Below are 21,997 nucleotides of genomic sequence, written 5' to 3' on the forward strand. Positions count from 1 at the left end.
AAAGGCAGAGATTATCAGATTGGATTTAAAAAGCAAGTCCCTTGACATGTGGTCTACAAGAAATGCACTTTAAATATAAAGATACAAATATGTTAAATGTAAACAAACAAACAAACAAAAACTTCCTAACACTACTCAAAAGCAAACTGGAGTGTGTGTGCATGTATTAATATCAGACAAAGCAGGACTCAGAGGAAAAACTATAATCAGAGATAGAAATGGTCATTTCATAACAATAAAGTGACTAATCAAGGAAATATAACATTCCTAAATGTTTATGTATCTAACAATGGAGCTTTGAAAAAGTGATAGAACAAGGGGAAAGAGACCAAACCACAATTGTAGTAAGAGATTTCAACATACCTCTCTAGATAGAACAAGTAGGCAAAAAATTAGCAAGGCTATAATTGAACTGAAAAACACTATAAACCACCTTGACCTGATTAACATTTATAGAACACTCCACCCAACCACAGAAGAAATTATATTCTTTGCAAGTCCACAGGGAACATCTACAAAGATATGCCATATTCTGGGCCATAAAACAAGTGCCAAAAGATTTTTTACTTTTAAATTTTTTATTTTTGGCTGTGTTGTGTCTGCATTGTTGCGCAAGGGCTTTCTCTAGTTGTGGGGAGTGGGGGCTATTCTTTGTTGCAGTGCGCAGGCTTCTCATTGTGGTGGCTTCTCTTGTTGCAGAGTACGGGCTCTAGGCGCGTGGGCTTCAGTAGTTGTGGCACGCGGGCTCAGTAGCTGTGGCGCACAGGTTTAGTTGCTCCACAGCATGTGGGATGCTCCTGGACCAGGGATCGAACCCATGTCCCCCTGCACTGGCAGGCGGCTTCTTAACCACTGGACCACCAGGGAAGTCCCCCGAAGATTTTTTAAGTATTTAAGTCATACAAAGAATTTTTTATTAATCACAATAGAGTTAAATTAGTAATCAATACCAGAAAGATCTCTTGAAAATCACCAAATATTTAGAAAGTAAATAATACACTTCTAAATAAACCATGAATCAAAGAAGTAATCACAAAGGAAATTAGAAAGTATTTTGAACTAAATGAAAATGAAAACACATCAGAATTAATGGGGTTCTGCTAAAGTAGTATTCACAGGGAAATTTGTAACACTAAATGTTCATATTTTTCTAAGATCTTCTAAGGAAGATCTTAAACCAATGACCTCAGCTTCAACCTTACAAAACTAGAAAAACATGCAAAGTATGCAGAAAGGAGGAAATTAGTGAAGTATAATACAGGAAAAAAAAAACAAACAAACAGAAAACACCAATGTAACCAAAGCTTGTTCTTTAAAAAGGTCTATAAATTAGTAAGTCCCCAGTCATACTGATATAAATGAGAGAGAGAGAGAGAGAAAGAGCACACCAAAAACGGATACAGAACTACTATAGATTCTACAGATACTAGGATTATAAGAGAATATTATTAAACAAATTTATGCCAATAAATTCAACAACTTAGATGAAATGGAAAAATTCCTTGAAAAGACAAAAATTACCAAAACTGACTCAACAAGAAATAAATAACATGAATAGTCCAATTTCTGGAAAAGAAATTGAATATTTAATTTAAAATCTTCCCACAAAAAGAAAACTCCAGGCTCAGATGGCTTCAACGATAAATTCTACCTAACATTTAAAGAAGAAATAGGGACTTCCCTGGTGGCGCAGTGGTTAAGAATCCGCCTGCCAATGCAGGGGAAACAGGTTCAATCCCTGGTCCAGGAAGATTCCGTATGCCGCGGAGCAACGAAGCCCATACGCCACAACTGCTGAGCCCGCGTGCCACAACTACTGAAGCCCGCAAGCCTAGAGCCCGTGCTCTGCAACAAGAGAAGCCACCGCAATAAGAAGCCCGCACACAGCAACAAAGAATAGCCCTCGCTCTCCGCAACTAGAGAAAGCCCGTGTGCGGTAACAAAGACCCAACGTAGCCAAAAATAAATAAATTTATAAAAAAATAAAACAAAATGAAGAAATAATAACAATTCTATATAAACTCTTTCAAGAAATTGAAAAGGGGGGCATACTTCCTTATCCATCACGAGGTCATCACCCTGATACCAAAACCAGACAAAGACATCACAAGAAAAGAAAACTACAGGTCAATTTTGTTTTCAAACATAAATGCAAAGATTCATTTTAAAAATGTTAGCAAATCAAATCAAACAATACATTTAAAAAGTAACAGATCATGACCAAGTGGGGTTTACCCAGAAACACAAGGTTCAGTATTCAAAAATAGATCAGTGTGAATCCCCATATTAACAAAATAAAACAAGAAAATTGACATGATCTGCTGTAGTTAAAATGGATAGCCAACAAGGATCTACTGTATAGCACAGGGAACTCTGCTCAATATTATGTAATAACCTAAATGGGAAAAGAATTTGAGAAAGCATAGCTACATGTATATGTATAAGTGAATCACTTTGCTGTACACGTGAAACTAACACAACATTGTTAATCACCTATACTCCAATAAAAAATAAAAAGTTTAAAAAAAAAATAAAATAAAATAAAAATTCACATGATCATCCTAATAGACACAGAAAAGGCATTTGATAAAAATCTAGCATCCTCTACTGATAAAAGTCTTATAAACTAAGAATATAACAAAACATTTTCAACCTAATAATGGACATCTATAAAAAACATACAGCTAACATCAGACTTCATGGTGAAAGACTAGCTACTTTCCTCTCCTAAAATCAGGGACAAGGCAGGGATGTCTGCTCTTACCACTTCTATTAAACATGATGTTGGAGGTTCCAGCCAGTGAACTTAGGAAAGAAAAAAAGACATCCAGGCTAGGAATTTAAAAAAAAACCAAAAAACAAAACTGTATCTGTTCACTAAAAATATGACCATCTGTGTAGAAAATCAGATAGAATCTACAAAAACTACTAAAGTGATTTAGCAAGGTTGCAGGATGAATATAGATAAGTCAACATGTTTCTATATAGTTCTAACAATGAACAAATGGAAATTAAATTTTTAAGACAATATAATTTATTACACCAAAAATATGAAATACTTAGGAATAAATCTGATAAAAGATGAGAAAGACTTGTATACTGAAAACTATAAAATATTGCTAAGAGAAATTAAATAAGACCTAAATAAGCAGAGATAATATACATTATTCAAGAGTTAGAAACTCTACTATTTTTAAATTGTTAATTCTCCCCAAATAATTCTATAACATCAACATAATCTCAACATACATCCAAGCAGGACGCTTTGTAGAAGCTAACAAGCTGACTCTAAAATTCGTATGCAAATACTAAGGACCTAGAAAAGCCACAACTTTGAAAAAGAAGAACAAAGTTGGAGGCCTAACACTACTTGATTTCAGAATTTATTATAAAGCTACAGTATTGGCAAAAAGACAAATAGATCAATGCAACACAATAGACAGTACAGAAATAAATCCACACAATATGGATAACAGATTTTTTTATAAAAAGGTGTAAAAGGCAATACAGCGGAGAATGGATAGCTTTTTCAAAATGACTTTGGAAAAACTGGATGTCCATATACAAATGAAATTAATTTTGATCTATACCTCTCACCATATACATAAATTAACTCAAAATGGAACATTTACTGTCTAGTTTATGTCAATTACACTGCTTTAAAAAAACAGGAAAGGCAGGAAGAGGAGGTGGCTTGGCCAACTATTCATAGATTTGATTCAGGCAAACACTTAGTACAGGCCCAGTGGCTACCATCCTGTAGTAACAGATAGTCTAACAACTGGTTAAGCACTTTCAGACATGTAAAATAAAAATTCACTTCTCATTTCTTTTTTGCTTATTATATAAATCTTCAGGGAAACAACATCAATATTGGTTTCCCTTTAATACAAGAATAAGAAACCAACACCTGAGGGAACGGAATATATAGAAAATATTGAAAACAGGGTACAAAATCAACTGAGAGATAATACTGCCACCGATGCTGCCAATACCCTTTTCCATAAGCCCAGGGTTAACCCAGATCGTATCCTAATGTAACATATCCTGTCTACAGGTAAATGGTCTTCATTAAAAAGTGGTGAAATCTGTAAGGAGAGAAGCGCTTTTTCTGGCACATAACATGACAGTCTTAATTAAATTGGGAGTTTCTGAGCTGGCCGCAACCAAAAATCAGTCTGAGAAGTGAAACAGTTAAGGGTTATGTAAGAGCATGAAATGCCGTTTTGTTCCCACATTAATGCTTATTGTATATGTCAATATTGCATATCAGGGCCTGTATAGTAAAAGTGCTAAAAAGAGGCACAGCTTAAATAGGTCATTTCTAAAGTCTTAGAGAAGGCTGAGTTAATAGGTCAATTCGTTCTACCTGTGTCCCCAGATTAAAATACATATTTCTTAAGAACAGTGAAATAAAGGGTCAGCTTATGCTAGCTGAATTAATAATGCAAACAGATTTGAACTGCCCCACTGAATCTCTCTAGGAGCCCAAAGAGGAGAGAACTAGTTGGTAATAGTTTATATTTAACCACAAGGCTGGCTTAGTCAGAGATCCAAGCTTTTCACAGACTAAGTGCAGAAGGTCAAAAAACCAAAGATGATGCAGTTTGATGTGCTTGAATTCTACAAATGCAGGGCAGCCTGCAGAGTGCCACTCAAAAATCCTTGGGGTTGTCAATATTTACTAATCTTAACAATCATCCGGAATATCCAAAAAGATTTTCTTACATGTCCTGAATTTCCTCCTTCTGCTTCCCACCACAATGTTTTTTGTTTCATTTAACTTTTCTACTGGCCCTAGTTATAACAATTAAATTAAGAAAAAATCCCAAGTCTAATGCTAAAATCGGAAGATACACATTTCTTCAGACAACCACAATGCACACTGTTTTGGAAATTTTGCCTTTAATCTCAGGAAGAAATTTTCACAATTGACACATTTCTCTTAATAAGTCAATCCTAAAAACACAATGTCAAGAAAAACATTTATGCATTTATTTTTATTAGGAAAAATTCTCACATATTAACAATAAGAAAACAAACCACACACAACCCTCCTTCTCTGATGACAAAGCCAGAGGGAGACCTTAATGGTGGCAGCTCATAAATCCTAGCCCAAGATCACAAATACAGCTGTAAGAAAACTCTCCCAAGAAAAATATATGGCAGTAGAAAAACCACAAGAGAGATTAGTGAGAAACTAAGAGCATATCTATCATTCAACAACTTTTCAAAGAGTATTTTTCACAGTTTATTCACTTTAAACTGTTTCAAAGTAATTAGGTAACCCAAGGATGAAGCCCTGGAAAATAGAGATCCATCTCTTATATTCCTCTCATGTCTCTATAATAACAACAGGGTTTTGGACATGTGGAATGCACATAAACCATTTCCTGAAGGAAGAGAGCTCATTTGCAAAAGAGCAGGAAAGGAAACCCAATACAATGACCGCTTCAGCCAAATGACTGTTGAGCAGTCCCAGTGAGGTGACACTGTTTCTTACAAATTTCATTCACTCTATATAAATGAGGTACAGTGAAGAATTTTCTAAACCAGAAAAAGCAATACATGTACCCCAAAATTCACTTTCTGCAAAATTAAAAAAACTAAACTAAAACCTGATGTGTCCAATAATATGGATTAATGCTTAAAAAAGTAAAATTTAGAAATAATTTCACTGCATTACTTCACTATGAATTATTCATAAGAAACAGATTTCCATGATTTCAATTTGAAAGATCTAAAATTACAATTCTCAGATAGCTGCCAACAGGTATGGCCCCTAAACAAAGATGTCTTACCATTTCATATTAACCTCTTCTCAGCAAAAGGCTTTTATCATCTGTTAAAAACAGTATGCATGAGCCCATTCCGTTTAAGGTTTTTCAATCTAATGTACCCACTGGGATCTATAGTAGTCTAATAACCATATGCACATCATAATTTTTACCAAAGTGAGTCATTACTGCAAAGCAGAAACTCTTAGGTGTTGTTCTTTGTACTTAGTACATATTTAAGTGCAGGTTCATCTAAACTATGTTAATACTACCAAAGTCCAGGTAATTCATGATTTTTAAAATCTGCTTATTAACACTTTTAAGGAAAAGGAAATTTTAAGTATTCCAGCACTTACAACTTCACACATATTACAGGTTCCCAGTGTTAGAAGTATACACCGTCTGCATTACTGTTCAATCACAAAAACTGAGGGTCAAAGACAGTCAATAACTCAGTGAAGGACAGCCAATGTGTCAACAGCAAGACAGAACCTGTAACCCAAGACTCCTGATTTCCAGGTACTTTCTCCGATAAAGTATTCATACAGCCTGAACAATACAACAGCAAACACTGACATCCTATTCTTCACTGAATATGTTCACAACAAAACTGCTCTCTTTCCTTCTAATTAGCTATAGTGCTTAAAATATCTTGGTAAGTGAGTTGACAGTCACAGCCATAAGACAATGTGAAGACAACTTCCTCTTCTTCCAGCTGCCTGCATGTAACGTCTAGGAGAAATAATTTCACTGCCCTGAATGAAGATCCCCGTAATTGTTGAAAGAAAAACCTAAAGAGCATTTCTCATATCAATAGCCACAATTTGTCCTCAATTACCTACATATCAACACAATATTTCATATTGTCTAAACCAACAAAGAAAAAGTGTAGAAGGGGCCTCTCTAACGTAGAAGTGTTCTGATACACTTTTTGGTTGTTTCCCACTCTCTGAATCACAGTCCAATCAATTTTACACATTGTCTCTTACCTGGTTGTCAAGGAAAGAAGATGTACTAGGTTGACATGCACAAGAATAGTGAAGGACCCCACCTCAGGAGTGTAAGAGAGAAGTTATTCCTTATCTCACTCTTTTCATCAACAGTTTTATTTCCACCTCCAAGAGTAGCCTTTTAAAAGGAATGTGGAAATGGGTAGGAAAACACAGCTTTTTAAAATGACTGCTTCATTCTGCTACAACAGTTCACCTATGACACAAAAATACCTTAAAAACTATGCTGATCTGGAATACAGCAACTTTGGTAGAAATAATAAAGACAATAAGTTGCCTTAAAAAAAATAGCATTTCTACCAAAGCTTTACAAAAAAAGAATGTGGAAGCTGGAGCAAGTAAAAGAGCCAAAATTAAAATAATAGGAGCCCAGCTCGAAGTGTTGTTTTCTACAAACACTGTGATTATCCTTGCTTTGTGCCTTGACTCACCAAGACAAAATATGGAATAATTATGCCAGGGGAGCTATAATACTGTGTTTACTTCAAATAAACCTTTTAGCATATTTGTGGTCACTTTTTCAGGTACCTTATTTAAAAATAAACCAACATAGATCACATTTTTAAATCCTCACCAAGTTTATACACCTGATTGGTAACAGAAATGCCCTTGTATCTATAAAAGTTTTCATTTCAATATTAACTTAAAAGAATAAAAAGGTTCGGATCATGTCTAGTGTTCCTTGGTTTGAACCCCTAAAGAATTCACTCACAGAGAAGCACAGTTTCCTCTTCTAGAGATGAAAAACCCCCGAAGAGTTCTCAGTAAAGGCAGTCCTTGACTTATTAACTCCTAAGCCTGAAAAACACTTCCATTAACAAAAGTCTTCAGTCATCCCCAACTGCTACCCCAATATAAGTGCCCAGCAATGACCACCATGAAAAAAAGTTTGTCTTTTTAATGCTTTTGGACTATTCCCCTTAAAATTTGTTCCCATGGTCCTCTAAAATTTTTCATTTTACTTCTCCTGCACCATATTAAATTCTACCTAATTGAAAATTTTCTCAGTTAAAAATATGTCCTTTCAAACTATGTTATTCTAACAAGTGGAATCATCCATCTCTGACTTAATAGGACTGTGCTTCTCACATGTAACTCACATCATACTCACTAAGGCAAAGTGAACTCCGATTTGTGGGGGAGAGGGGAGTAGAAGACATTTTAGGAAATAGATAAGGCTGATGTGATAAGGGTACCTACTGGGGTCAGGAAGCACACCAAGAGCAAGATGGGGAAACTCCTAAAGGTATAAAAATGCATGCAGTTCTACACTTACACAAAGAAGTTTTGGTTTAGCCTGTAAGTAAAGTCAAGTCAATGAAGTCTCTTCAAGCAAGTAACATGATTTAATTTGTATGTTGTCACGATTACATTAGAAGGAATTTGGAGGACAGACTGAAGAATGGTGAGGTTAGAGGCTGAGAAGCCAGGAAAGAAGCTACTAATATAGCCAAGAGAAGGAGGACCTGAACCAATGCACTGGCAGGGTAGAAAGTGGTAAATGAAGAGGGACTGATGAGAAATACATAGGACATAAATCTAGAGGATGTGCGGATATGAGGAGTGAAGGGAAAAAGAGTATGACTTCCAGGTTTCTAGCAGGAGAAGATTTATGGCTTGGATGTTTAGCAGACGCTGTGAACATTAACTAAGTGAGGAAATTGAAGAGGAAGAGCAAACTTAGAACAACTGTTGTAGAGTTCAATGTGAAAAATGTTGAATTTGAAATGCTTATGAATGATCCAGGTTGGGAAAAAAAAGTGATAAGCACCTGAATTTATGAAACTGGAAGCTGAGAAGAAAGGTCTGCGTTGGACATTTAAATGGAATTTGCAGCTAAAAAGACTGAATCCACCAGAATGTAACTTCCTCCAAGGCAGAGACTTTTGTCATTTTGTTTGCTATATGCACCTAAAATTATGTCTGCCTACAGGAGTATATGGTCAATAAATATTTAATGAATGGATGCCAAGGGAAAGCAAGTAGTGTGAGAGGGGGAGTGAACTTTATAGAACAGTTTTTTGAGAAATTCACCAGGAAACCACCATTTCTAACACTTTCTAAGAAAGCTAGTGTTTCCAAAAACAAAAAAAAAAGCAATTTACAAATTATCTTCTAGAAGAAAAAATATAACTTGCCAGTAAATTTGTAACTGCTCCACAATCTACTCCTGGGATCACTAATTGTACAATCTCCCATCAGTATTCTCCCTATAAATCTGAGACCTAAATACCTATACAAATATTCCTTTTAAATATTTAAGAATTTTTGAAGTTCTGCTTGCATTGAAAATAACTGTCTACCTCCAGTAAACAGAAATGACATAAAATGAGAGAGAGTTTCTGTTTTGTGCAGATTAGCATAAAAAGCTCCATCTTTTGACAGAAACATGACTTTCCCATACCAAGAGTTCCAAGAGTAAGAAGTTACAACTGGGCTTATAAACACAGCAAAACCACTTCTAGAAAATATTTTTCTAGAATAATTTTAGAAATAATTTAGATTATTTTTAGAAATAATCTAGAATAGGACCACCTATTTTTGTGGTCCATGTCAAAAACAATGGCAGTTTCTGGAAACACTGGCAAGCCATTAAGATTTTAATAAAATTACTGGGCCAGGTAATTCCTAGTAAACTGCACCTGAAGTAAAAGTGTGAGAATGCCAAAGCCTTTATTTGTAAAACTAAGAACCCAAGAGAACTGATAAACAACACAGCACTGTTTCTAACAGTTACTGATGCCTTCAGTAGGATAGAGCATTATTCTCATGAGTTTCTTAAAAAGGCAGAGGGAAATGGCATGGCGGGAAAGAAATGAAAAGGACTTTAGTACACGTGTCTGAAGGTATTCATTCTCTAAGAGATGCTCAACTGTGTCTCCCTTTGAATTACACTTAATGCACCAGTCTCAGCCTCACTTACATTGAGAGTTCTCCATGAGGTCAGGATGGATCTACTAAGCTGTGAACGCATCAAGCGCAGAGTTACCATGGTTATACATCCCTTCTGTTATGTCAGAGTCTCTTATATAAGGTTTGCACATGAAGAATGCTCAGTTAATGTTTGCCGAAAGAGTGACTATGGGGAGAATGGATTAATTAGGCCAATTAACAAGGAAATAACACAAAACTGTTCTCTAAAGTCAAAATATTTTAGACACAGGGCATGTGGGACAATAATTTTACAGTGCAAAGACATGCTATTCATGCTTTGATACTAAAAATAGTTTGTACTTTTATGGTAAAAAAGGAGAACCCCACACAAAATATTTGCATGTAAAAGAGGACTCAGTAAATTCCACCTCACTCCCACCCACCATCCCCTCTGTCTCTGCTGCTTGTCTAGTCTCTTTGGGATGATCTCTGAAAAATGGAATGCTGCAGTTTCCCTGGGCCAGCTTTTCTTGGCTGCAGTAGCAATTTCACCATACTGATGAGCAGGACACTGGGACGACAGAATGCTGATACATTCCATGGGAGAACAGCAGATGCCATCCACCAGAAGGGCAGTGACTTCTTGGATTAAATCTTTGCCTGGTGTGTATCTGCTGATCATCAGTATCTCATTTTACATTCATATCCCCAGAGAGGGAAAACAAAGGTCATACTGTATTGGCTTTTTTTTCTGCTGTAAGCAATTGACGTTGGAATGCAACAAGAGCATGCAATTGGCAATGTCATCAATTGCAAAAATAATTATTATTCCAACCTCCAATCATTCAACCTTAATTTATGAAGCACCTTCTTCTATGTGCCAGGCAATGTGCTACAAACACTATGGTGGAGAAAATGGCTATGGTACTTTGCCTCAGCAGAGCCTGCAGTCTAGCAGAAGGGGCAGAAAGAAGGATACAGAATGGAAAAGTCTGTAATTATAAATTGTGCTAAGTGTTAGGAAACTAAAAAGGTGGGTGCAAAGGAGAAGGGAATAAAGGGACACCCCTGGAGTGAACATTATGGTCAGGAAAAGCCTCTTTAAGAAGTTGACATTTCAGCTCAAGCCTAAAAGACTAGAAGGAGCCCATGATGCCAAGAGCAGTAGGAAGAGCACTTTGGGCAGAGAGAACAACGTGTGTAAGCTACCTGAGGTGGGAGAGAACCTGACATGTTGGAGGAAATGAAGGAAGGACAGAGGGGCAGCACCCAGTGAGCAAGACATGAAGCTGAAGAAAGAGCGCTGGAGAGCCAGGCACTAGAGCCCATAGGAATCTGAATTTTAATTTGAAAACACTGAGTGAATTCACATCTGTGAATAATATGATCAAATGTGTATTTTTAAAAGCTCACGCTGGTGGTTGTATGGAGAATGAATTGCAAGGGCTCGACAACGGAAACGGAAAACACGAAAGGTATCTCAGGTTTTCCAGGCAGGGATAGCCTTGAAACGGGTTTCAAGGGTTTTACTTCCTACATGCAGCACGATCCTGGGCCCCTTGTTGTGTCACAGAGAAATGTCCTCAGGAAGCTTGACTTTAGGTGGGGAGGATGTGTATTCAACCAACTCTAAAACAGGGTACAAGATGAAAAAGGTCAAAAGTGAATTATAAAGACAGTGACTGTATAATCCTAGTTTTCCAGGAAGTCCTGATTTATGCTTATTGTTCCAAGGTAATTATTCATAGTGCCCCCTTTCACTCTCAGAAATGTCCTACATGAGGTGATAAATTCTGGGGTCACCCTAGTTATAAACAGAGGATCATGGGAGTTCTGAAGAAAATGCAATTAATTCGGAGAGAAAAGATGATAAAAGCTTCAAGGAAGAAGTAGATTTGAAGTAGTCATTGAAAGATAAATATGACTATTGAAGAAGGCCATTCCAAATGAAGGGAACAGCATAGGCACAGGCTTGGCAGTGTGGAGGAAACACAGGGCTCTTGCAAATAACAGCAAGTGCAGCAACGGTTTGGTGTTTATGGAGAGCAGAAAGAGGGAGGCAAGGCAGGAAAGGTACGTTGAAGCAAACTTGGGATCCAGGAGGTCCTACACTAAGGCGGCTTTGATTTTATTTCACTGGCTATGGAGGGTCACTGAAACTTTTTGAACAAGAGAGTAAATAGCAATGAGCAAAACAATGCTGAACTATGCTAAGAATCCAGGTAAGGTGACCAGTATAAACGTTGAGGGGAAAGGACCAGCATGGTCAAGGGAGCAATGAACCAGGTGGCAAAGGCATTTTGTAACTTTAAGAGCAAATCTAAGTGGCTTCCCATGCAATCCTGACTGGGTGGAGAAGCAAGCAAGAGATTTTGAAGGGAAGGAGAGAGTGAGATGAAAGCCCAAAAGCTGAAAGTCTAGCCTGAAGACAAGCTCCAAGATAGCAAAGGAAGAAGAAAGATGGGCCATCAGGTTTAAGAGGAAGCAGAAAAGAGCGGGGTCAGAATCATCAGGGAAAGGTTTTTTAAACTCCATATCCTTCTCTCTCAGTATTCTGGTATGTCAACTTGTCTCCTCACTCTACCTAGAGAACCAAGGGGGCAGCTGGCATAGACTCCCTACATGATCCCAATATATCCCCCTTCACACATAGCTACATAATCACAGCCCGTGAATGCCTCGCCCTAATACTCCCCACTGCCATATTCATTTGAGAATTACAAATTTAGAGTTTTAATACGAGGAGGTAGGAGGCAGGTGATGATAAATTATGCAAGTGGGCTGCTTAAGTTTCAGAAAGTACCATTCAGCCTTCTAGCAATGTGAGCTGGGCCCATTGCCCAGCTTTATATTTCACCTGAGAGGCAGGGGCTTTTCCCATCATCCTCATTATTTCTTAGAGAAATTTGATGACAGTATTTTTTTTACATCAGAAGTTGTTATCAACAGTCTTATTCATACAGTGTGATAATTTCATTAGCAACTGTTCAGGAGATCATTTTGCACTCATCTCCAGAGGAACAGCATTTCTGGTCTCAGAGCAACGCATTAAAAACAAATGCTACCCACTGTTGACACACCTCAGGCAATTGTTAAGTCCTAAATCTACGTTTTGCTACTTAAACAAAATTTCTTCTGAGGGCCTTTGGTCTGTCTGGTTTTAGAAGGAAAATATTTCCTTTTGAATTTGTGGAACCCAAACCAGAAATTCAAGTATAAAATTTTATTATATTGACGCTTTCTTACTAATGAAGGAAACAGTTAATGGTCTTTAGGCTCAACTGATACCTAGGCAGTATTTTCAGATTTAATTCACACCTGCCCCCCAATACTGCCACCAAATACCACCAATTTTTATAATATGGAGGATTCATAAAATTTATAAACGTTAAGAGTGAAATACCACTGTGGTGCTGAAAGAAGAAAGCAATAAGAGGAACCTAAAAGGGACATCCCTGGCGGTCCAGTGGTTAAGACTACGCACCTCCACTACAGGGGGCACAGGTTTGATCCCTGGTCAAGGAACTAAGATCCCTCATGCCGCATGGTGTAGCCAAAAAAAAAGGAAACTAAAAGAAAGAGTAATGAATAAACTCCAGTTACCAGATGTATAAAAAGCTGTGTTCTTTGAGGGAGCTTGGGGGTATAAAGAGAGAAGAATACAACATAATTATTCTGCTGAGGCTACATTCTAGTAAACTACCAAAAAGCAGCCATTTTGAAAACATTTTTTATAATGTAATGTCTATAGTATTCAGAAGAAACATTTCTTTTTTCCAATAATATTTTGAAAAAGAACTCAATTAGTAAATATACAGAACGAGAATATGGTCCTAGTATTGATAAAATTATTTCAAACAGGATATGGTTTAAAAACTTTAAGATTTGTTACAAGTTTTGCAAATAGCACAGAAATGTTCCCTTTCTCTTTTCTAAAAAAAAAAAAAAAACACGATTCAGTTTACTAAAAGTATGATTCTTGCAGCACCTGCATTGGAGTTGCTCAAGGAACTTGGTGTCACACTCTGACCCTCATCCCAGGGACTGTGGCTCCACCAGTCAGAGGTGCTGTCTGGAAATCTGCATGTTAATAAAAGCCCCAGGGTCGTTCTGACATAGGTGGTCTGAAGACCACCCTTTGAGAAACATTATTCTGTATGTTCCCATCCATAAAATGCAGCTAATTGCTTCTCAATCTAATCACAGCCAATCTCAGCCACTCAGAACCATCACTAGCAATTAGGACCATCCAGCCTTGCACTACATGATTTCAAGACATGTAGTGACGTGAGTGCTTCCTGAGCAATCGCAGGTGCACGGTGGTCACAGAATGACCAGCAATAACGGCGTCACTGTAGGCAGAGGCGCGGGAGAAGTGGCAGCTTCTGCAGAGCTGTGATCAATGAATGCAGGTCAAGTGTTTCCGCAGGCCCCATGGCAGAGCTTGTCGGGCCTCCTGAAAGACACCAGGCAGGCCCGGACAGGACTTGGCCCAAGTTTGTGAGCCATTTTGGTTTCTGCTCCTGTGTGTGTGTTTGTGAACACTAGTATTAAGGACACACACCTCTAGATGTGAAAAGACCCTGAGTTTCTGAAAGAACTCTGTTATATTGCTTGGTACAAAATCATCACGACTTGTATCAAGAGACAAAATGCTCCAGAATTCATTTAGAATACCCAAATAGGGTCTTTTAAACATCATTAGGACCCAGCAGTAACTCAAGCACATTAAAACAGTTGGGTTCCTGTGGCAAAGCAGGTCTAATGGGACTGACGGTTAAGTACAGCAAGGGGTGTGTCATCAAGGTCCCCTCAGCCCCTCAGGGACTCTCTAAAAGCAAATATCGGCCCTACTCAAACAAAGCATATAATTCAGTATGGTTTTGTCTCACAGTATTCACTGAAATGTTCAAGGGAAAGCTAAAAAGAATGCAGTAATGTTGTATCTATCTTCACATTTAATTAAAAAGAGAGCTAACAGCACTTCCAAGAGGGAGGTCATTCCTTGTTCAGCACAAGATTTCTCCGTGCAAAGCTATTTTGAGTATGGGCAATAAAACAATTCAACATGTAAACACTTACAAAAGCTACCATTTCAGAAATGCTACTGATGCTTTAGCTAACAAACTCTGAAGATGAGGTACAAATGACAATCCCGCAGCTGGAGGCAGCCATAAGAGAATCAAGAACACCATCCACAAAGTCCAATCTAATCCTCCATCCTCCTCTTCCCTCATTGTGCTTGGAGGCCCCAACTGCCTTCAACAGAATTGTATGATAGGAAAAGGTTTATAGGAAGAAAAGTTGTATGCAAGACCTTGAATATAACATCTCAGAGTTCAAGAGATCAGATCATCATTTTCTCCTGCACAGTCACTATACAAACAGCAGAGGAAGAAAGAAGGATGATGTCCTACAAAAAACTCATGGCAATTACAAGATGTTAGCAGGTTTAAAATAAGAACCTTACACAGTTATACACATTTAAAGGAAACCATACAAAGGTGAGCCCTGGGCAGATGGCTTGTTTTCCAGCCCAGTGAGTCCACATTTGGCTCTCTGGGCAGGATGAGACATTCGGCTCTGCCTATGTGCACATACTGAATCTTCAAATGCACCTTTAGCTTTTCCTCCTTGGAAGAAGAATTACAAATTGGGCCTTAAAATATCCAACAGTTCTCAAGTAACATTTACCACACAGAGCTGCCTGGGCCTGCCTTAAAGCCCACCCACAATTTCATTTTCAATTAGCAGCTCCTCGAAAGGCAGTAATGAAAGCAGTTGCTAAAGAGCATTCAGATGTCACTGAAAGACTGTAAACCCAAACTGTAAATAGCACATTGTGAGTCGCCTGTCACCACCATCAACTCCCACGGGAATCTCGCAACACGTGGCTATCACAACCATCTGTTCAGCTCCCCAACTGACACCACTGCAAACCACACAGCCACCTACCCACTCCCACCTCCCACTCATTACCTGTCATGTACAGACTTGTGTGGAGATGGGACTGCTGTAAGTGGAGATTAGAATGCAGAACACATGGAGGCTTATTTCACGTTCTGTAGCTAAGATCTGGCCACATGCAGACAACACTGTATCTTCAGAAGAGGGAAAAGCTACCATTAAATTAACACAGAATGCAGTTTTAATATAAATAAAGGGAGTCTGTCTACCTTCATCAAGTATCCGAAGTGTAGTGTCTAAATCTTGTAAAGAGAAAAACATGCTACCTCACCCTTCAATCACCAGTATTGTAGGAATTTACAGTAGGTAGAGTTGAGAATGATTTCTGTCACTGCCCATCTTACTCCTCTAAGAATATATAGTATATTTAGTATATTTAAATGGCCCTTAATAAAACTCCACACACACATACGTATAACAAATTCCTACTTTGGGATTAGTGAATGTCACTGTTTTATTAAACAATTTCTATAGGTCTCAGGATCATTGGAGCTGAGTTAATGCCCATTCTTTTAATTGCAGTTCCTTTTCCAATTCTGCCTATTTTCTCTCTATGGGTTTTATTTTATGAGATGGTAGTCAATGTGCTATGTCCTCTTTTTGGTCAATTTTTACTAAATGTTAATTAAGAGTTATGTACATCACTTGGGATAAAATTTATTACTGGCCACCTCACTTCAAACATCTGTCTCACAGAAGTCAAGCGATATTTATGCTCACTCTTACCAACATGCAGGGCCAATAGAATATATCCCAGACAACAATGTACGGGGTCAAAAGACACAAAACAAAAATTCTAGAACTCAAAAAATAAACTCACTGCTTCTAAAGCCCAAGGGCGGGGGGTGGGGGGGAACACCAAAAACCTTCACACAATCTGTTGTTATAATAGTCGCAGGTTTCCAAATACCAAACAAATACCTCCAATATTAATACACAACTAATTCTGAAGAGATCGGCCTGGGTTGGAGGTTCCTCAAAAATCAGATGTTAAAAACTGGCATCTTATCCTTATTTCAAGTCAATCAAGATTCCAAGAGCAATTATAAGCCAACCTCCTTCCTCACTCCTGGTCCCAGTCTTTTCTTACATGTTTTTACTCTTATTTCTGTAGTTTTGGCAAAGGGAAAGAAGTAGTGTGCAACTTAAATGCATCAGAAGGAAAAATAAAGAATTTTCTTTAATATCTCAATTTGTAACCTTCACATGACTACACAATTTTTAAAAAGCAAATGAAATCCCAATTAACACATTAAACTTGAAACTCTGAAGTATGACGTAAAAACGATTTAACTGCAGCTCACATTTCTTGATACCAGCTCAATATACCTTCAGTCATTTAACCATTATAACAAATGTATTTATGAAAGAGCACCTAGCAAAGTGCATGTCTTTTCATTACTAAAGTATAACACCTAATTACATTAGTGTTTCAAATGCTCTGATTTCCAGAAACCTGTAGGCTCTAGCGTCAAACTGGATAAATACCTGTGTGATTTCAGCCTGGATTTCCACCCAGAACTAATTAGAAGGTCTTCAGCAATGTGACTTGAACTGGGTCTGATTAATCAAAGTTTTCCATTATAAATCCTCCTTCACAAGTTAATTTCTACTAGTAACAAATGTCACCAAGAAGTCTTCCGACAATCTGAGTGAGTCCACTGAAATAAAGGATCTGCCTCTGGTAGTAAATGCTCTCAAAGGAGAAGAGCACGGGCAAGATATACTGCTTCATCAGGATGGGTGCAAGCTCAGCTGGTGGTTTAGTCACCTGGGCCCTTGACCAACACAACCACTCACTCCAAATAAGGCGAACATGCAATGCCAATACACAAAGCAGACGCAGCCACCACGCAAAGCTTTAAACAAGAGCTCTAATTCTAAAGACTTGGCACTGGGATCAATCCCTCCTCTTCCTAGAAATCAGTATACATCTTTGATATCTACAATGTCAGCTATTAATCCTCCACCAAGTTTGACTCCACCAAACTAGACTTTCAGAGAGAGGAGCAAATTTCCATTCTTTACAAGCAACACCTACCCAGATCAATTTGTATAAAGATTTTTAAACCACGTAAGGCATTCCCACATAAGCCATTCTCACCAGCAAGGTTTGAGTCTAACTGCTGGGCTCCTCAAATATTCCCGAATTCCTTTATTTTCCTCCCAAATAGTGTTCTCCTATGGCTAGAAGCTATCTCAATAGGTTGCCTCTCTCTGGGAAATTCTGTCCTTAGATGAATGGCTTTTTGGCAGTTAAAATTCAGTTAGGAGGGAGACTCCGGAATTTATTTTGATGATCCATCCTTGTGTCTGTTAGTTAGAAGAGTTCATATAACCTAAAAATTCCTCCTAGCTCACTTAAGCCTATTTCCTCTGGTTCAGTTCATACTAGAGAAAGACGGGACAGACTAATGGACTAAATGAAGATTTAGAAATATCCACTCAGAGCCAAATCTGAGAGTTCTCTGAACCCTTATCAACTTTTCCTCATCTCTTTTCTATTTTTAAAACCCCTCTGCTCAGTGTTTTCAACTACAAAGTACTAAATTTTTAAAGCATCCCCTGTGGTCTAGAAGTTAGACATACTGAAAGAAAACTAAACTCAAAGTCCTCAGAGGAGTTAAGTTTTCCCAAAACGCTTCTGCAGAAGTTAAGGCTCGGTCAGTTGGAAGGTTTGGCAGCACATGACTTCAATGTGCTCTTCAGTAGTTTCCCAGTTAGAGAGTAAAGATCCTTATGCAGAGGACCTATCAACCTCTGTTTTGATTTTCCCGCTCCCAAGTCAAAGTAGGAAAAACAAAACAAAACAAAACAAACAAAAAAAACCCAACCTACCATATCCTTATTAGTAAGAGCCAAAACTTTTTAATATAATGTTTGAGTACTCACATCGTGGGCAAATAGTTCTGTGTAGGACAAACATAAGCATAGGGAGGGTCAGAAAGACACGTAGTCTTTTATATAACACTTACTCCTTTCTTCATTTTTTAAAACCCCTTTGGAAATGAAGAAGAAAATTCAAATTTGCCATATAAAAAAGTGCAACCATTTTACAAGACAGTTGCCAGCTCAGCATCTTCTAAGTCAGTATGTATTTATACTTAAAAACATAATCCAACAAGTAAGTTCCATTGGGGTGGTTACTACTTAGAACACTTTCTTTTAACAGTATGGAAATGGAGACGAGCACGGGCAAAATATACTGCTTCATCGGGATGGGTGCAAGCTCAGCTGGAGCTTTTGTTTTCACTCTTCTCCTTTAATGTCTTCACAGAGCCAACCAGTTACAGACTCCAAAACTAAATACTTTCAGACCTACTATGGTCTTCTTTTACAGACCTCAGCAACACTATATATCTGTGTTATTCAAAAACTTAAAGAATCATGGAACTGAAAAACCTTCTAATCCAAATCTCTCATTTTACAGATGGGCAGCAACAGACAGTGATTTGTTCAGGGTTTCATAATATAGCACATATGATGCTAGGAATATTATAAATGAAAGTATTACAGCTTTACCTCAATTATCAACTTCTGTTTCCCTTCCTACTAAAATAACACTTGGATAGTATACTTTGGCATCAACACTGAAGATAAGAAAACACCACTTGTTTTTAAAACTCTTACATAGGCCAAAGATACGATTCATTCTTTCCTTCTCCATGCTTCATAAAAAGTGAGTCAAACTAATTGCTTTTCAAATATTTTCCCTGAAATAAGGATAGCTTTGATTTCAAATAACATTAGTACCAGAAGATGGATAATTAAGACCAAAAAGCTACTCGAATTTGAGACATACAAGTCCTTGCCTTCTTGTAAGATCATAAACTCTTTCACTAGAGGACAGAGTAGAAAGAAGGATTTCGAAGACAGAGAACAGAAAAGTCAGATCAAGTATGGAAGTAAGAGAGTCAAGGATGAGGAACCACAGCTGTGTGTAAGCTCAGAATTAAATTGATTTCTTGTCTGAAAGGGTAAGAAGCCCTCCTCCCGCCCTGTTGGAGAGGCAGTGGTTACACTGCAACCTCTCTCCATCGGGAATAATCACTTTTGCTACATATCTCACATGGAGAGGCATGAGTTGGAAGTCACAAATACCACAGGAAAACTATCTTTTATAGAACCCAGCCCTTCCTCCCTCACCCCACTCTCTGTCAAAAAAAAACAGAAAGTTTTTTTTTTAAATCTTCATCCAAATGTGGTTGCCTTCAACTTTCCAAGCTCTTTCTCTGCTCTCTGTACTTGATAGTTTATCCTGTTTTCTTCTTGAGCTTTCATAGGCCATTTCTATGACCACAATCACTCCCTCTGACCAAACCAACTCATGTAGTTTCTAAAAATACTTGTAGACTCCCTGCGTCTCACGACTTGGAGTCCTTATCTCAAACAAGGGAAGCAGAATATACAGGGAAAACAGAGAAAGGCAGAGAAATCTGGGTCTAAACCCTAGCTCTGTACCTCACTGTTAAGTGGCCTCAGGCAAGTCACTTTATTTCATTAAGCCCCAGTTTTCCCATCTGTAAAGTAACCATAATACCATCTACTAACCAGGGTTGTTGTGAAAATTGTAGATTATACTACACAAACTCCCTCACTGAATGACTGTACCGTGCTATGCATCAGATAAATGTTAATAATAACCATTATAACTCTAACCTGGCATTTCATTTCAGGACAAAGAAAAACCGCCATGTGTGTCAGAGTTGGGGATACTTCCCTGAGATCCTCATGAGTCCATGCTGAAATCCATCACTCTAGGTATTTTCTCAGAAGTTTACCCATCAAGTTCCACTCTGACACCAAACTTATTAAGGACTTTGATCTTTCAAATCTTTTAACTGAAATTCATCACCAAAAATATATTCTTGATTCTTTGAAAGAAAAATTTCCAAACTGGCTTGACCATTATCAAATAGGAAATTTGAGACGACAAACTTCTGTGCCTAAACCCCTAGCGATTCTGGTTCATCAGGTTCTAGGGTAGAGCTAGGGATATGTGTTTAATAAGGCTCATGATATGATTCTAATGATCTGTGAGGTTTTAGAACCACTGTTTTGTCTGATCCTAGATCTCTTCCCTCTGCAGAGAAACATCTGCAAACTAGGAATTACCTGTTCAGCTTCTAATTAGCAGCACCTGCTCTGTGAACCACACTCCCTTCCTCTGCTTCCTTCAAGTGATAGTCAATTCCACCCAGTGGTCCCTCCAAAAACAAACAAAACACACCCAGGACACAGGTAACTCAGCAGGTGCTAAAGCCTCCGGATTTGTGCTGAAAAATTGCTATAAACAGCTTCATTTCTCATTATTAATCTATCTCATATGGGGATTTCCACAGGCAGAAAGGCTCCCCAAATGCCAAGAGCTGTATTTTCTTGTGGATCATTGAAACCTAATTATTAAACAGCCCAGTAAGCCCCACTACCAGACTTTCATACAATCAGCAGATCACAAAGACAGTCCTGAATTATAGGCTGCGGAGGACACCTAAAGAACCAAAAGGCAAACTCATTTCTTCCAGTGCTCTCCCACATGCCACAGTATTTGGGCTTCCCTGGAAAATATAAATCTTATGCAGGGTACTGCCTGCATGCAGATAACCATTTTTAGCGCCTCAGAACCTTGAGATACACAGTGTATTTGAACAAATCTGCCTGTTTCCTTTGTTTTACCTCAGAGGATCTCTCCCTGCAAGCCAGTCTACCTGGACCATCACCAAGACTTCCGTTAGTCTGCCCTCAATGCCAGTAGCGACAGCCTCAGGCTTTGTTACACAGAGCACATGTTACTGAAAGGGTGCCGTGCTGAAGTTTCAAGCTGTGATAAAAACAGTGAGCTTGGTGAGGTGTATTCTTTCAGAAGCAAACACACAGCTCTGCAGGGCAGCCCTCCGGCACCCACCAAGGATAATGTCTTCTCCACCTGTTAGGAAGAACCCCAGAGAAGCAGGCACCTGAGGAAGAGCAGCCGCAGGAATGAACAAACCCTAAGCTTCCTCACCTGTCTGAGTCCCTTCGGCATTTTCTTTCTCTTCCCGAGGTGCTGGCAGAGGTTGCGGTCATTTTCCCGGTCTGAGCTGTAGTGGTGTGGGTGACTGAGTCTGCTCTTCTTGGAGTGAAAGGACAAGCCGTTGGTAAGTGCTTCCCGTTTCTTCTTGGTCAGAGGGGTCTGGCGTTTCTCCACGCGTTCCTGAGGCTTAAGTGCTACATCTTTCTGTAGAAAAAAAGAGAAGGAAAGTGGTGGTTACATAGGTAGCTAGCGTCACACCCAAAACAGAGGCTAAATGGGGTTCCTAGAAGGGAGGGAGTAAAGGCAAGAAAGTGGGGTATGACACTACCTAAAACTAAGAAACATGGCTCTCAATG

At 38.4% G+C, this 21,997-nt stretch overlaps 1 protein-coding gene across 4 annotated transcripts in view; it reads right to left on the minus strand.

Annotated features, from left to right (window-relative positions):
• The window catches only part of AUTS2 (activator of transcription and developmental regulator AUTS2), a 1,115,781-nt gene that overhangs the window by 814,639 nt on the left and 279,145 nt on the right, over window positions 1-21,997 (minus strand). For all 4 annotated transcript variants that reach the window (XM_082358516.1, XM_082358515.1, XM_082358514.1 and 1 more), the window contains exon 2: window positions 21,633-21,845. In XM_082358516.1, the coding sequence (XP_082214642.1) occupies window positions 21,633-21,845 (213 nt within the window). The remainder of the gene's footprint in view (window positions 1-21,632; window positions 21,846-21,997) is intronic.

Source organism: Balaenoptera borealis, assembly GCF_965194805.1.
Source record: "Balaenoptera borealis genome assembly, chromosome: 16".
Taxonomy (NCBI): domain Eukaryota; kingdom Metazoa; phylum Chordata; class Mammalia; order Artiodactyla; family Balaenopteridae; genus Balaenoptera; species Balaenoptera borealis.